We start from the raw sequence: 16,583 nt of genomic DNA, 5'->3' as shown, positions 1-16,583 counted from the left end.
TATAGATGGCCGCTGACTCTTCTCCCCTCTGCTCCACAGCATACGTTCTGCAGGAGGTGCGCCTTAACATCCGGTAGGTAGAGTCTCCTTTTACTAGGCCATATAGTTGCATACTGGATAGTGTTAAAGGGGCTTCCCACAGCCGTAGTCATCTTATTTTTATCCGAGCGGGGGGCGCTAGAATCTAATGTCCCTGATTAAACGAGCGATCGGTGGGACCCCAGATCTCGGCTACATCGTCTACCATGAGTAACCATGGCGTGATATAAAGGGGCTGCCTCCGGCGGGGTACCCGGGAGTCCCAGTGATGCCATCAGCGATGGGAGACCCCCGCTGCAGGCGTTTTTTCATTTTATGCGGCGCTCTTACATTACCTCTATCCTTTCTCTTACCAGATAAGTGCCCGGTGGATAATGCCAAATTAACGGTGGTGGTGAACAACATCGCCGTCGCCGAGCAGATAGGAGAACTCTTCATTCATTGCAAGTACGGCTGCCGCCCCTGCGCCAACGGGAAGCCGACGACATATGAAGTGGACCCCCAGGGCTGCCCCTTCACCATTAAACTAAGTGCCAGAAAGTAAGTGCCCGACTGCTGAAAACCCACGAGGTGGTGGATGCGGAGAGAAAGCCTGTAATGCTCAGGATCGGCGGGGGTCCGGCATTAATGTATTAAAGGGGTCAGTCGATGCCCGCCGTCGATGGCTACTGATTGTCTGATATCTCGGACAGATCCATTGTTTGCGCGGCGATCGCCGAGGACTGGACCAGTAGTGCGCGCGCTCCGCCATTGCACATTTAGAACAACGGACTCGGGGTCCCAGTTTTCGGGACTATGGATTTATGTCTTATCCTTTCTCCGTCTATTTTTGCAGGGACCATGAAGGCAGCTGTGACTATCGGCCGGTGCGTTGTCCCAATAATCCGAGCTGTCCTCCGCTGCTGAAAATGAACCTGGAAGCCCACCTCAAGGAGTGTGAACACATAAAGTGCCCCCATTCAAAGTATGGGTATGTTCCGTATATATACACAGTAGGGGGATTATATAGGTGCCACCCGCGACGTATCTGTATAGACTGTAGTGATGGTGAATGGCCAGACCCGTGTGATGGAGATGACCGCTGCCTCCATGTTACCCCCCCCCCCCAGGTGCACCTTCATCGGGAACCAGGACACGTACGAAACACATCTGGAGACGTGTAAGTTCGAGGGTCTGAAGGAGTTCCTCCAGCAGACGGATGACCGCTTCCATGAAATGCAAGTGGCCATGACCCAGAAGGACCAGGAGATCGCCTTCCTCCGCTCCATGCTGGGAAAACTGTCCGAGAAGATCGACCAGCTGGAGAAGAACCTGGAGCTCAAGTTTGGTAAGAAATTGTCACAGTCAGTCCCTCTGTAATCTGCGGCACCTCAGCGGCTTGTCAGGCCATGTTGGTGTAGCGCCCCTGAACCCTTCAGGAGCTACAAGGTACTGCAAAGATGCAGGGCCTACCCTCAAGAACCTGGAAGACCAGTGCCGGCAACACCAAAACATACAATAATCCCAGTTTTTTTCCATCCCCAAACGACCGGTGACAGACTAGAATTGGAGCCAATGGATGGCCACCCAGGGGTGGAGCCAATCCAGTCCACTAGACGACAACCAGGTGGGAGGGAACAGTCAGAGAGTTAGTCAGTAAGTGGAGGAGTGGGACGTGACCGCACTGACGGGAGCGTGTGACGGTGACCTGAGGGCCCAGGCGTGTGGTTGCCGGTGAAGTACTCTCGGAAACATAGCACCAACGGGTACAGAGCCGTAGGTCAGGCAAACGCTCCAGGCAGTCCTGATAAAATCTGCACAGTGAGGGGACCATCAAGGACCTCACTAGACCATAAGTCCTGGGCACCAGCAGTGACGGGAGAACCAGGGACCAGAACAGAGAACCGACCCCGCCGTACGGACCAGAGACTGAGAGACTACAAGGAGGGGACCCCCAGATGCTCCAAGCCACGGGGACCCACCAACTTGAGAAGGGTGCAGGGGAAACAAGCCACCGGGTCACTAAAACCGGCACTGGGACTAAGGGAACTAGCGGTGAGGACCAGCATTCCTCCGGGAACCCGTCACCAAACTGCCGTGAGTAAAGAACCCAGTTACACTGCAATCCCTCGTGTGGCCTACCTCATTCCCGCGCCTAACTCCATCACCTACCTCCTGGGGCCCGGCCCTACCCAACATCCAGGCTGCCACCAACATCAGCCCCAGTGCAGAGACTGCGCAGCGACGGTTCTATCTACCTAGCCGCAACCCGCAAGTGGCAGCACGATACAAGCTTTGTAAATATTCCCCTGTACATAACCGCCTTCAAAGCGACCCCCAGGGTCACGGAACCGGGCAACGCCCCCCCCCCGGTGAACTGTCCCCGAAACCGAGTACCCCATAGCCCTGGGCGGTACACTGGGACTTGTAGTGGCACTGTACCAGAGCTGGAGTGTGCAGAATACTGACCCCCTGCATAACTTCTGGCTGCGAGGTCATGCTGGGAGTTGTAGTGGCACTGTACCAGAGCTGGAGTGTGCAGAATACTGACCCCCTGCATGGCTGCTGGCTGCGAGGTCATGCTGGGAGTTGTAGTTTCCTTGCACCTTTTATCTATTTCGATACAATCCACTGTCTCTGTTGTCTAGTGTCCTCTGTTATCAGCCATTTGCTATTGTTTTTTCTGCTCCCGGACTGAACCTCCTTTTTTATTTCCCTTCACAGACGTCTTGGATGAGAACCAAAGCAAACTGAGCGAAGACTTGATGGAGTTCCGTAGAGACGCCTCAATGCTGAATGTGAGCGGAGCGTAGGTTAGAAAGTAAGTGCACCCCCCTGCAGGCCACCGCTCACCGTGTTCCCTCTGTTACAGGATGAACTCTCCCACATCAATGCTCGGCTGAACATGGGAATACTTGGCTGTAAGTAGTAGGAGACGAGTCACGGACTGCTACTAGCCCACGGCCGCTGCCTTGTCGCTGACTGATGTTCTTCTTCCCATCTGCAGCCTATGACCCCCAGCAGATATTTAAGTGTAAGGGAACCTTCGTGGGGCACCAAGGCCCGGTGTGGTGTCTGTGCGTCTACTCCATAGGAGATCTGCTGTTCAGTGGCTCCTCCGACAAAACCATAAAGGTAATCGGGGCACCCCATATTGGCCGTGTGCGGTCCCGGTATTGGCCGTGTGCGGTCCTGGTATTGGCCGTGTACGATCCCGGTATTGGCCGTGTGCGGTCCCGGTATTGGCCGTGTGCGGTCCCGGTATTGGCCCTGTGCGGTCCCGGTATTGGCCGTGTGGGGTCCCGGTATTGGCAGGGTGGGGTCCCGGTATTGGCAGGGTGGGGTCCCGGTATTGGCCGTGTGCGGTCCCGGTATTGGCCGTGTGCGGTCCCGGTATTGGCCGTGTGCGGTCCCGTTATTGGCCGTGTGCGGCCCCGGTATTGGCCGTGTGCGGTCCCGTTATTGGCCGTGTGCGGTCCCGTTATTGGCCGTGTGCGGCCCCGGTATTGGCCGTGTGCGATCCCGTTATTGGCCGTGTGCGGTCCCGTTATAGGCCGTGTGCGGTCCCGTTATAGGCCGTGTGCGGTCCCGTTATTGGCCGTGTTCGGTCCCGGTATTGGCCGTGTGCGGTCCCGGTATTGGCCCTGTGCGGTCCCGGTATTGGCCGTGTGGGGTCCCGGTATTGGCAGGGTGGGGTCCCGGTATTGGCCGTGTGCGGTCCCGGTATTGGCCGTGTGCGGTCCCGGTATTGGCGTGTGCGGTCCCGGTATTGGCCGTGTGCGGCCCCGGTATTGGCCGTGTGCGGTCCCGTTATAGGCCGTGTGCGGTCCCGTTATAGGCCGTGTGCGGTCCCGTTATAGGCCGTGTGCGGTCCCGTTATTGGCCGTGTTCGGTCCCGGTATTGGCCGTGTGCGGTCCCGGTATTGGCCGTGTGCGGTCCCGGTATTGGCCGTGTGCGGTCCCGGTATTGGTCGTGTGCGGTCCCGGTATTGGCCGTGTGCGGTCCCGGTCTCCGTCCCCTTCTTACACTCGCCTCTCTTTTTAGGTGTGGGACACCTGCACAACCTACAAGTGCCAAAAGACACTGGAGGGGCATGACGGCATCGTACTGGCCCTGTGTATTCAAGGGTGAGTCCTAGGGGAAAAAAAACAAAACATACCGTATTTTTCGGTTTATAAGACGCACCCCAAATTTAGAGGAAAAAAAGGAGGAAAAAAAAAGGGAGGGGTCCATCTTACAATCCGGTGGTGCCTTATTGGGAGCGGTGGTTAAGCGGGGTCACAGGAGGCAGGGGCGGTGGTAGAATAGGGCGATGCGGCAGGCGCTGTCCTGGAGCTGTCGGCTGAGGGAGCTGCGCTGTGCTGGGGCTGCGGGCTCCATCCTGAAAATGTTGGCGGTGAGGACTTCAAATAATGGCGCCCAGAGTCGGCACGTGCGTGGATGGAGCTCTCAGCTCAAGATCTCATCTGCGCACACACCACCTCCGGCCCGTTGATTTCCCAGCAGCGGAAAGAAAAATGGTGCCCGGAGGTGGTGTATGCAAAGACGAGACCTTGAGCCAAGAGCTCCATCCACGCACTTGCTGACTCCGGGTGCCATTATTTGAAGTCTATACTGCCAACATTTTCAGGATAGCTTCCACAGCCCCAGCACAGCGCCTGCAGCCCCAGCACAGCAAAGCACCTGCAGCCCCAGCACACTGCCCGCACCTCCAGCACAACGCCCGCAGCCCCAGCACACTGTCCGCAGCCCCAGCACAGCAAAGCGCCTGCAGCCCTAGCATACTGCCCGCAGCCCCAGTACAGCAAAGCGCCTGCAGCCCCAGCACACTGCCCGCAGCCCCAGTACAGCAAAGCGCCTGCAGCCCCAGCACACTGCCCGCAGCTCCAGCACAACGCCCGCAGCCCCAGCACAGCAAAGCGCCCACAGCCCCAGCACACTGCCCGCAGCTCCAGCACAACGCCCACAGCCCCAGCACACTGCCTGCAGCCCCAGCACAGCAAAGCGCCTGCAGCCCCAGCACACTGCCCCCAGCCCCAGCACAGCAAAGCGCCTGCAGCCCCAGCACCCTGCCCGCAGCCCCAGCACAGCAAAGCGCCTGCAGCCCCAGCACACTGCCTGCAGCCCCAGCACACTGCCCCCAGCCCCAGCACACTGCCCGCAGCCCCAGCACACTGCCCCCAGCCCCAGCACAGCAAAGCGCCCGCAGCCTCAGCACACTGCCCCCCAGCCCCAGCACAGCAAAGCCCCCACAGCCCCAGCACACTGCCTGCAGCCCCAGCACAGCAAAGCCCCCACAGCCCCAGCACACTGCCTGCAGCCCCAGCACACTGCCCCCAGCCCCAGCACACTGCCCCCAGCCCCAGCACACTGCCTGCAGCCCCAGCACAGCGCCCGCAGCCCCAGCACAGCAAAGCGCCTGCAGCCCCAGCACACTGCCCGAAGCCCCAGCACACTGCCTGCAGCCCCAGCACAGCGCCCGCAGCCCCAGCACAGCAAAGTGCCTGCAGCCCCAGCACAGCAAAGCGCCCCCAGCCCCAGCACACTGCCCCCAGCCCCAGCACACTGCCCGCAGCCCCAGCACACTGCCCCCAGCCCCAGCACACTGCCTGCAGCCCCAGCACACTGCCCCCAGCCCCAGCACAGCAAAGCGCCTGCAGCCCCAGCACACTGCCCGCAGCCCCAGCACACTGCCCGCAGCCCCAGCACACTGCCCGCAGCCCCAGCACACTGCCCGCAGCCCCAGCACACTGCCCCCAGCCCCAGCACACTGCCCCCAGCCCCAGCACACTGCCCCCAGCCCCAGCACAGCAAAGTGCCTGCAGCCCCAGCACAGCAAAGCGCCTGCAGCCCCAGCACACTGCCCGAAGCCCCAGCACACTGCCTGCAGCCCCAGCACAGCGCCCGCAGCCCCAGCACAGCAAAGTGCCTGCAGCCCCAGCACAGCAAAGCGCCCCCAGCCCCAGCACACTGCCCCCAGCCCCAGCACACTGCCTGCAGCCCCAGCACACTGCCCCCAGCCCCAGCACACTGCCTGCAGCCCCAGCACACTGCCCCCAGCCCCAGCACAGCAAAGCGCCTGCAGCCCCAGCACACTGCCCGCAGCCCCAGCACACTGCCCGCAGCCCCAGCACACTGCCCGCAGCCCCAGCACACTGCCCCCAGCCCCAGCACACTGCCCCCAGCCCCAGCACACTGCCCCCAGCCCCAGCACACTGCCCGCAGCCCCAGCACAGCAAAGTGCCTGCAGCCCCAGCACAGCAAAGCGCCCCCAGCCCCAGCACACTGCCCCCAGCCCCAGCACACTGCCTGCAGCCCCAGCACACTGCCCCCAGCCCCAGCACACTGCCTGCAGCCCCAGCACACTGCCCCCAGCCCCAGCACAGCAAAGCGCCTGCAGCCCCAGCACACTGCCCGCAGCCCCAGCACACTGCCCGCAGCCCCAGCACACTGCCCGCAGCCCCAGCACACTGCCCCCAGCCCCAGCACACTGCCCCCAGCCCCAGCACACTGCCCCCAGCCCCAGCACACTGCCCCCAGCCCCAGCACAGCAAAGCGCCTGCAGCCCCAGCACACTGCCCGCAGCCCCAGCACACTGCCCGCAGCCCCAGCACACTGCCCGCAGCCCCAGCACACTGCCCCCAGCCCCAGCACACTGCCCCCAGCCCCAGCACACTGCCCGCAGCCCCAGCACACTGCCCCCAGCCCCAGCACACTGCCCCCAGCCCCAGCACACTGCCCCCAGCCCCAGCACCACGCCCCCAGCCCCAGCACACTGCCCCCAGCCCCAGCACACTGCCCCCAGCCCCAGCACACTGCCCCCAGCCCCAGCACCACGCCCCCAGCCCCAGCACACTGCCCCCAGCCCCAGCACACTGCCCCCAGCCCCAGCACAGCAAAGTGCCTGCAGCCCCAGCACAGTGCCCTCGGCATTGCTCCTGTGACCTCTCTCCACCTCCCGGTAAGCTACATTCCAATTATAAGATGCACCTCTCATTTTCCTCCCAAATTTTTTGGGAAGAAAAGTGCGTCTTATAATCCGAATAATACGGTAATTGTGACACGAAATATTAGCCCTTCAGCTCTTCAGTCTTTGCAAAACTACAACTCCCAGCATGCTCTGACATCTCCTTTCTGTTCCACAGGAGTAAGCTATACAGCGGCTCCGCAGACTGCACGATCATTGTGAGTATGAGCGCCGGCTCGTTTCCCGGAGGAGCGATGGAGGACGCCTCATTATAACCCTGAGTCTGTTACTCCAGGTATGGGACATCCCAACGCTCATGAAAGTGAACACCATCCGGGCCCATGACAACCCGGTGTGCACCCTCGTGTCCTCGCACAACATGCTCTTCAGCGGCTCCCTGAAAGCCATCAAGGTTCGTGCCCGTCTCGGGGGGTTTTCTTTTAATGTGCCCAATGGAGGCACCCGGGCTCCAGCTCCAGAATCTGACAGATTCCCATGTTATCCCTCATAATAAAGGGGTCTTATGTTAACCATTTATTTCCTTGACCAGAGGATGAGACGCTACCCCGTGTTTCTTCCCGTCTGTGCAGGTTTGGGACATCGTGGGTACGGATTTAAAGCTGAAGAAGGAGCTGACCGGCCTCAACCACTGGGTCCGTGCGCTTGTGGCCTCTCAGAACTACTTGTACAGCGGATCCTACCAGACCATAAAGGTGAGCGAGTGTGTGATGATGAGGGGTGTAGTCAGAAATATAGGGGGATATTAACTCCTTAACGACCAATCTTTTGGTCCTAAATGATCAAACAGTTTTATGCACGCAGTGGATTTAAAGGGAACGTGTCACCAGATTTTTGTCTTCTAAACTAAAGCTAGCAGCTTAATCAGCGCCTGTGCTGCATTTTATAAAGGTGCACGTTACCCCCTGACCCCCCCTGTAGACCCCAAAAATACTTGTATAAAATCTCCCGCCCTGTATGTAAATTGTCCGGTCCGGTCCGATGGGCGTCCTAATCTGCGTCTCCTGTCCCTCCTTTTGCCGTCCTCTCGTGCTGAGTGACGTAGGTTGGTAAATTCTCGCACCTGCGCAGACATATTCCCAACTCGCGCAGGCGCACTTAGCTCTATGCTATTACAAACAGAGCCGAAAACATAGCTGCGCCTGTGCGAATTCTCTGCGCAGTCACGACATTTTGCCCGGGGATGTAGCTGACGTAACCCGCGTCTTGCACATCACCAGGAAAAATCTTGCGTCTGCGCAGAAAATGCGCCGGTTTGTGAAGGCACACCAATGTTTCTGCCCACAATAGGGTAGAGTGAAGTGCGCCTGCGCGGGCTGGGCATATGTCTGTGCAGCCGCAAGATTTTGCCTGCCTATGTGGAAGGTGCCCGAGGTGTCATCCACGTCAATCCGCACTAGAGGACGGGGAAAGGAGGGACAGGAGGCGCAGATTAGGACGCCCATCTGATCAGACCAGACAATTTATATACATGGTGGCAGATTTTATACAGGTATTTGTGGGGTCCACAAGGGCCTCAGGGGGTAACATGCACCTTTATACAATGCAGCACAGGCACTGCTTAAGGTGCTAGTTTTAGTTAAGAAGGCCAAAATCTGGTGACAGGTTCCCTTTAACTTTCAACATCCTTAAAGGCAGAAGACCTGAGTCCTCTCCGTACGCTGCAGGTGACGGCTGCTGTAATCTGACCCCTTAGATGCTATGTCAACATTGATTTTGGCATCTCAGCAGTTAGATAGGGCTTCTCTGGTACCCCATCATTTTTTTTCAGATTTCCACTGTAACTGGGGCGTACATAGGAGATCCCTGTTACAGGGGACACAAACACTCACAGACCATCCTGATCACATGGCCCTGGCGATGACTTGATTCCTGGTATTTCTGCCTCTTCGAGCAAATAGAGAAGATTGAAATGACTGTAAACGTCTAAGCTTTAAGCTTCTGGTGTCTCCGCGGGGCCTTGAGACTTAGAGGGACACTTAAACCTAGGCTGGGCTTAAAGAGGAGCAGCTTCAGACTGGGGATTTTTCTATCACATATTAACAAAATAGGTCCGTAATGTCCTAAAAGACCCGACTTTTCTAGGAAACGTTTTGCTAGAAAGTGTGGTCCTTCAGGGGGACATTAGAGACCCTTCTGACCCCTTTTGTTGATAAATGATATTTAGATAAATGGCCAGATTTAGGCCGCCTTCTCTTAGGATGAAGGACCAGGACCACCACACCATGAATCCCTTGCAACGGACACCGAACCTTTCACATGTTCCTTCAGAACTGAAGGAAGACGTCAGCGCAACCTTAAGACATTTGTGTTTGTCGTTTTCAGATCTGGGACATCCGAACCTTGGAGTGCGTCCACGTCCTGCAGACGTCTGGTGGGAGCGTTTACTCCATTGCCGTCACCAACCACCACATAGTGTGCGGGACGTATGAGAATCTCATCCACGTGAGTAGGAGCCATATTGTGCACTCTCCAGGAGCCACCGGTCGGAGGTCATGGTCCTAATCTGCCATGTTGGAAGTCACTGAATCACATTTCTACTCATGTCTCCATGTCTTCTTCTCCAGGTCTGGGACATTGAAACCAAGGAGCAAGTTCGTACATTGACCGGACACGTGGGGACGGTGTACGCTTTGGCCGTCATCTCCACCCCCGACCAAACCAAGGTTTTCAGTGCCTCATATGACAGGTCCTTACGGGTACGTGACACCTTTTTTTTTTTTTTTTTTTTGCTTTTGTTCATCCTTTAACCAAAAATGGTGACCACCTTAGTGCTGCTCACATTTTGGAAACGTACAGTACAACCCTGATTTTGGGTCGGCTCGGCCAGCACTGCCGCCCCCATTATTGTACGTGTCTGTGGTGGGGAAAAAACCTGGGTCCAGTCATTGCCAACCAGGAGGCGACTAACCTGACAAGCGTGGCCCAACCTCGTGTCACGTCTGTGACTCTGGACCCTCTTCTTCCTCCAGGTCTGGAGTATGGATAACATGATTTGCACACAGACACTGCTGAGACATCAGGGCAGTGTGACCGCATTGGCCGTCTCCAGAGGACGTCTGTTTTCGGGTGCCGTAGACAGTACAGTAAAGGTAAGTTATGTCCTGTCCTTTGTATACTACTGCCTAATAGCCACTAGGTGGCATCATTGCATGCTCGGATGCCATGACGGATTTTTGCAGGTAGATGTTGGGGTCTGTGCCCACTATGGTCACTTTGGGTTAGACAGAAGTTGGGAGATTCCAGTCCCAAACATTTTCTCCTATTCCGGAGTACCCCTTTAATAATAAATATCCTATAATGATTGCTTGTGATGCCGTATTTTTCGGATTATAAGACGCATTATTCCGACCAAACATTTGGGAGGAAAATGAGGGGTGCGTCTTAAAATCCGACTATAGCTTACCAGGAGGTGGAGAATTGGCACAGGGGGGCTGTTTGTGCGGCTGGCCAAGTGCCTCTCTGGGCGGGCGGCCGGCTAGCTGCCTCTCTGTGCGGGCGGGCAGCCGGCTGGCTGCCTCTCTGGGCGGGCGAGCAGGCGTCTGGCTGCCTCTCTGTGCGGGCGGGCGGCCGGCTCTCTGCCTCTCTGGGCGGGCGGGCGGCCGGCTGGCTGCCTCTCTGTGCGGGCGGGCGGCCGGCTGCCTCTCTGTGCGGGCGGCCGGCTGGCTGCCTCTCTGTGCGGGCGGGCGGCCGGCTGGCTGCCTCTCTGGGCGGGCGAGCAGGCGTCCGGCTGCCTCTCTGTGCGGGCGGGCGGCCGGCTCTCTGCCTCTCTGGGCGGGCGGGCGGCCGGCTGGCTGCCTCTCTGTGCGGGCGGGCGGCCAGCTGGCTGCCTCTCTGTGCGGGCGGGCGGCCAGCTGGCTGCCTCTCTGTGCGGGCGGGCAGACGTCCGGCTGCCTCTCTGTGCGGGTGGGCGGCCGGCTGGCTGCCTCTCTGTGCGGGCGGGCGGCTGGCTGCCTCTCTGTGCGGGCGGCCGGCTAACTGCCTCTCTGTGCGGGTGGGCGGCCGGCTGGCTGCCTCTGTGCGGGCGGGCGGGCGGCTGGCTGGCTGCCTCTCTGTGCGGGTGGGCGGCCGGCTGGCTGCCTCTGTGCGGGCGGGCGGGCGGCTGGCTGGCTGCCTCTCTGTGCGGGTGGGCGGCTGGCTGTGCAAGCTGCGGTGGCTATGCTGGTAGCGGAAGCTGCGGTGGATGTCCCAGATGCTCTGGTTTCAAATGAAGGCGCCCAGAGTCAGCGCGTGCGCAGATGGAGCTCTCGGCTCAGCACACGCCACTCCAGGCGCCATTTCTTTGAAGCCTGGACCACCAACAGAGCATCTGGGACACCTGCCGCACCGCCCTGCTCCACACAGCCACCGCAGCTTCTGCTGCCAGCACAGACCCCACCAGAACCGCCCCTGCCTCCTGTGACTACTCCATCACCGCTGCCGCCTCCCTCTGGTAAGACACCACAAGAGTATAAGATGGACCCCATTTTGTTTATTTTTTTTTTATCTCTAAATTTGGGGTGCGTCTTATAACACGAAAAATCCGGTAATTACTCCCATTTTCTGTACGTTCCTGCAGCTTTGCCGCATTGATTGACTCTCTCGTTCTTTCTGTCTTCTTAGGTCTGGACTTGCTAATGGAGACCAAAGCCAGCCTCCACTTCCGGCCTCTGCCAAGCCTTCTCTGCCAGCCTTCCCGATATTGCCACAGACATCTCACTGTTTTGTATAAGATTTTATTTCGGAGACATTGATGGCACCAGGACTCGGTTCCCTTCTGTTTCTTGCTCTTGGATTGTTCTCTCTTCCAGTTTCGAGGCCGGGCACCACAATGACGGGAACTAAAACCGGCTGTGTGCTGGGAAAAGCCGATCCCCCCGGCCGTGCCCGCTGCTCCCTGTTAGCGGGGTGGGGGGATTTTTGTGATGGAGGCAATAGACTTGCGGGATCATGGAAAATAATTGTCTTTCTGGGTCGTTTCAGTGTCCAGAATATATAGCGGCTTCGGTAGCTGTTTTTTTATTACCGCTGCTCGTATAGGATTGCTCGGGCACCGTGCCCATATAATGTGATACCATGCTGCTGGCTCCACACACGAGGACAGAGTGGGATCCTCTGAAATTAGGGTTATCACCAATGTTACACGCTCCCTCTACAAAAAGGATCAAGGGGTAGGAAATGGTATAAAGTAAGTATTACATATTAGTCAAGCCCACCCGACACCATTGCTGTGGTGGGATTCTCCAGATGATGTCCATCTTGACCCCTTCAGCAAATTGGTAATCATGTGTCAATGATGACTGCTGAGGTTGGAGATTGGCTGCAGCGGTCAAATAAATGATAAATGTAAAGACATCACATCCATCACGACTCCTCCAGCTAATCAGTGATCATGTGTTCATCTTGACGGCTGAGGATTGGCTGCAGCGGTCAAATAAATGACGAATGTAAAGTGTAAAGACGTCACATACATTGCGACTCCTCCGCCCAATCAGTGATCATGTGTTCATGATGACTGCTGAGGTTGGGGATTGGCTGCACCGGTTCATAGATGATGCATGTAAAGACGTCACATCCATCGCAACTCCTCCAGCCAGTTGGTGATCATGAGCTCATCATGACTGCTGAGGCTGAGGATTGGCTGCAGCGGTCAAATGAATGATGACCGTAAAGCCGTCACATCCATCATGACTCCTCCAACCAGTCGGTGATCATGTGCTCATCATGACTGCTGAGGCTGGGGGATTGGCTGCAGCGGTCACATAAATGATGCATGTAAAGACGTCACATCCATCGCCACTCCTCCGACCAGTCTGTGATCATGAGTGATGAGGCTGGAGATTGGCTGCAGCGGTCAAATAAATGATGAAGGTAAAGTTATTTGTGGGGTTTTAATTGTTTATTATTGCCTTTTTTATTAAATGCCAATTCCTGTCATTATCCAAATTATTACCCCCTTTACAGACCCCCATTAATAAATGCAACCATGTGGACTCATTACCCCTCATCCTCTACAAAAAAAGACCCATAGACTCGGATACGTACCCCGCTCTGCAGAAGGAGTGTTTGGACCGATCAGTGGGGGTCTAGGATTGCAGCCCCCATAATATATATGAATTTTTCGTAAATTATAGGTATTTTCTATGTGCCACTTATATATATTTATTACCCTTCAGTCTCCTGAGAAAAAAAACCCCGCCAATTGTTATATATCTGCCCCTCCAGATATGGCGGGTGGGGGGGGGGATTGCGCCTCGTGATCGGATCAAATCCGCGATGGACTCGGAGCAGCATCACAATACCGTAGAACTATTTGACCAACCAGCTTTTGTAAAAATAAGCTGGTGGCATGCTGAGCCTTGTAGTACTCCCCGGTTTGTACCATTGTAATTGGGATCTTGTACAGACTGTTTTCTTTTAGCGGCGGCTGTTTTTACGGTTTTGTATACAGTGTATGGTGCACAGAGGCCGTCCCACCGGTGATCATATACCGTGCACACGCGTGTTACTGTACATAATGTAGATTTTTATGATTCTTTTTAATATTGAGGCCGGGGCTTATGTCGCCTTCTATATCGTCACATCACACTATAGAAATCCTAAGGGGCAAATACCCCCCCAAATGAAAGTCCTGGCATCGTCTCATCCGGGCGTTCACACCCAGATTCTCCAGAAGCACTTCTATCTCTTGGTAACTTTTATTTTCGGGGCTCTTGAACACTAATCTTCGCACCCCTGTAGACGGGTGCACAGGGGATGTGGTGCCGACTGCCACCTCTGCTTCCCGGGGGTGACCCTCCAGGTACGCCTCACCCCGTGGCATCGCGGCTTCACACTCCATCACGTGTCACTTTCCACATATGTCGAGCCTCTTTTTTTTTTTTTTTCTACAGTTTTTAAATATTGTATTATAGGAAAAGCGAATAATTTCCAATAAAATAGAAATGACGGCAAAATCTGCGATATCTGTGTCTGTTTTATTAATGTTGCCAAACTGTACACATTGATCCCTAATGGGAGTGTTGGTGGGCAGCATTCTGATAAGTCCTGCCTCCTGGAGGCACCGTACTGGTATCCCTGCCTCCTGGAGGCACCGTACTGGTATCCCTGCCTCCTGGAGGTGCTGTACTGGTATCCCTGTCTCCTGGAGGAGCTGTACTGGTGTCCCTGCCTCCTGGAGGTGCTGTACTGGTATCCCTGTCTCCTGGAGGTGCTGTACTGGTATCCCTGTCTCCTGGAGGTGCTGTACTGGTATCCCTGTCTCCTGGAGGAGCTGTACTGGTGTCCCTGCCTCCTGGAGGTGCTGTACTGGTATCCCTGTCTCCTGGAGGTGCTGTACTGGTATCCCTGTCTCCTGGAGGTGCTGTACTGGTATCCCTGTCTCCTGGAGGAGCTGTACTGGTGTCCCTGCCTCCTGGAGGTGCTGTACTGGTATCCCTGCCTCCTGGAGGTGCCATACTGGTATCCCTGCCTCCTGGAGGAGCTGTACTGGTATCCCTGTCTCCTGGAGGTGCTGTACTGGTATCCCTGTCTCCTGGAGGAGCTGTACTGGTATCCCTGCCTCCTGGAGGTGCCGTACTGGTATCCCTGCCTCCTGGAGGTGCTGTACTGGTATCCCTGCCTCCTGGAGGTGCTGTACTGGTATCACTGTCTCCTGGAGGTGCTGTACTGGTATCCCTGCCTCCTGGAGGTGCTGTACTGGTATCCCTGTCTCCTGGAGGTGCTGTACTGGTATCCCTGTCTCCTGGAGGAGCTGTACTGGTGTCCCTGCCTCCTGGAGGTGCCATACTGGTATCCCTGTCTCCTGGAGGTGCTGTACTGGTATCCCTGTCTCCTGGAGGAGCTGTACTGGTGTCCCTGCCTCCTGGAGGTGCTGTACTGGTATCCCTGCCTCCTGCAGGTGCCATACTGGTATCCCTGTCTCCTGGAGGTGCTGTACTGGTATCCCTGCCTCCTGGAGGTGCCATACTGGTATCCCTGTCTCCTGGAGGTGCTGTACTGGTATCCCTGCCTCCTGGAGGAGCTGTACTGGTATCCCTGTCTCCTGGAGGTGCTGTACTGGTATCCCTGCCTCCTGGAGGTGCCATACTGGTATCCCTGCCTCCTGGAGGTGCCATACTGGTATCCCTGTCTCCTGGAGGTGCCATACTGGTATCCCTGCCTCCTGGAGGTGCCATACTGGTATCCCTGTCTCCTGGAGGAGCTGTACTGGTATCCCTGCCTCCTGGAGGTGCTGTACTGGTATCCCTGCCTCCTGGAGGTGCCATACTGGTATCCCTGTCTCCTGGAGGAGCTGTACTGGTATCCCTGTCTCCTGGAGGAGCTGTACTAGTATCCCTGCCTCCTGGAGGTGCTGTACTGGTATCCCTGCCTCCTGGAGGTGCTGTACTGGTATCCCTGTCTCCTGGAGGTGCTGTACTGGTATCCCTGCCTCCTGGAGGTGCTGTACTGGTATCCCTGCCTCCTGGAGGTGCCATACTGGTATCCCTGCCTCCTGGAGGTGCCATACTGGTATCCGTGCCTCCTGGAGGTGCCGTACTGGTATCCCTGTCTCCTGGAGGTGCTGTACTGGTATCCCTGCCTCCTGGAGGTGCTGTACTGGTATCCCTGTCTCCTGGAGGAGCTGTACTGGTAAGTCATGTCTCCTGGAGGTGCCGTACTAGTATCCCTGCCTCCTGGAGGTGCTGTACTAGTATCCCTGCCTCCTGGAGGTGCTGTACTGGTATCCCTGTCTCCTGGAGGTGCCGTACTGGTATCCCTGCCTCCTGGAGGTGCTGTACTGGTATCCCTGCCTCCTGGAGGTGCTGTACTGGTATCCCTGTCTCCTGGAGGTGCCGTGCTGGTAATGCCTGCCTCCTGGAGGTGCTGTACTGGTATCCCTGTCTCCTGGAGGTGCTGTACTGGTAAGTCCTGCCTCCTGGAGGTGCCATACTGGTATCCCTGCCTCCTGGAGGCGCCATACTGGTATCCCTGCCTCCTGGAGGTGCCATACTGGTATCCCTGCCTCCTGGAGGTGCTGTACTGGTATCCCTGTCTCCTGGAGGTGCTGTACTGGTATCCCTGCCTCCTGGAGGTGCCATACTGGTATCCCTGCCTCCTGGAGGTGCCGTACTGGTATCCCTGCCTCCTGGAGGTGCTGTACTGGTATCCCTGCCTCCTGGAGGTGCCATACTGGTATCCCTGTCTCCTGGAGGTGCTGTACTGGTATCCCTGCCTCCTGGAGGTGCTGTACTGGTATCCCTGCCTCCTGGAGGTGCTGTACTGGTATCCCTGCCTCCTGGAGGTGCTGTACTGGTATCCCTGCCTCCTGGAGGTGCTGTACTGGTATCCCTGTCTCCTGGAGGTGCCGTACTGGTATCCCTGCCTCCTGGAGGTGCCATACTGGTATCCCTGCCTCCTGGAGGTGCCATACTGGTATCCCTGTCTCCTGGAGGAGCTGTACTGGTATCCCTGACTCCTGGAGGTGCTGTACTGGTATCCCTGCCTCCTGGAGGTGCTGTACTGGTATCCCTGCCTCCTGGAGGTGCCGTACTGGTATCCCTGTCTCCTGGAGGTGCTGTACTGGTATCCCTGTCTCCTGGAGGTGCTGTACTGGTATCC

General features: G+C 57.0%; 1 protein-coding gene across 6 annotated transcripts in view; it reads left to right on the top strand.

The window, feature by feature from the left end:
* The window catches only part of TRAF7 (TNF receptor associated factor 7), a 37,899-nt gene extending 23,960 nt beyond the window's left edge, over nucleotides 1-13,939 (top strand). For 5 of the 6 annotated variants that reach the window (XM_075318293.1, XM_075318294.1, XM_075318295.1 and 2 more), the window contains 15 exons: nucleotides 40-73; nucleotides 396-579; nucleotides 875-1,009; nucleotides 1,149-1,366; nucleotides 2,743-2,816; nucleotides 2,891-2,939; nucleotides 3,026-3,153; nucleotides 4,064-4,146; nucleotides 7,165-7,204; nucleotides 7,282-7,398; nucleotides 7,577-7,699; nucleotides 9,330-9,449; nucleotides 9,572-9,703; nucleotides 9,977-10,096; nucleotides 11,607-13,939. In XM_075318293.1, the coding sequence (XP_075174408.1) occupies nucleotides 40-73; nucleotides 396-579; nucleotides 875-1,009; nucleotides 1,149-1,366; nucleotides 2,743-2,816; nucleotides 2,891-2,939; nucleotides 3,026-3,153; nucleotides 4,064-4,146; nucleotides 7,165-7,204; nucleotides 7,282-7,398; nucleotides 7,577-7,699; nucleotides 9,330-9,449; nucleotides 9,572-9,703; nucleotides 9,977-10,096; nucleotides 11,607-11,621 (1,572 nt within the window). In that variant the 3' untranslated portion in view covers nucleotides 11,622-13,939. The remainder of the gene's footprint in view (nucleotides 1-39; nucleotides 74-395; nucleotides 580-874; nucleotides 1,010-1,148; nucleotides 1,367-2,742; nucleotides 2,817-2,890; nucleotides 2,940-3,025; nucleotides 3,154-4,063; nucleotides 4,147-7,164; nucleotides 7,205-7,281; nucleotides 7,399-7,576; nucleotides 7,700-9,329; nucleotides 9,450-9,571; nucleotides 9,704-9,976; nucleotides 10,097-11,606) is intronic. The other variant, XM_075318298.1, reaches the window with a different exon arrangement.
* Nucleotides 13,940-16,583: the final 2,644 nt, after the last annotated feature.

The sequence above is a fragment of the Anomaloglossus baeobatrachus genome, chromosome 7 (assembly GCF_048569485.1).
Source record: "Anomaloglossus baeobatrachus isolate aAnoBae1 chromosome 7, aAnoBae1.hap1, whole genome shotgun sequence".
NCBI lineage: Eukaryota > Metazoa > Chordata > Amphibia > Anura > Aromobatidae > Anomaloglossus > Anomaloglossus baeobatrachus.
The sequence above is the reverse complement of the archived record's forward strand: the minus strand, read 5'-3'. Positions and strand labels throughout refer to the sequence as shown.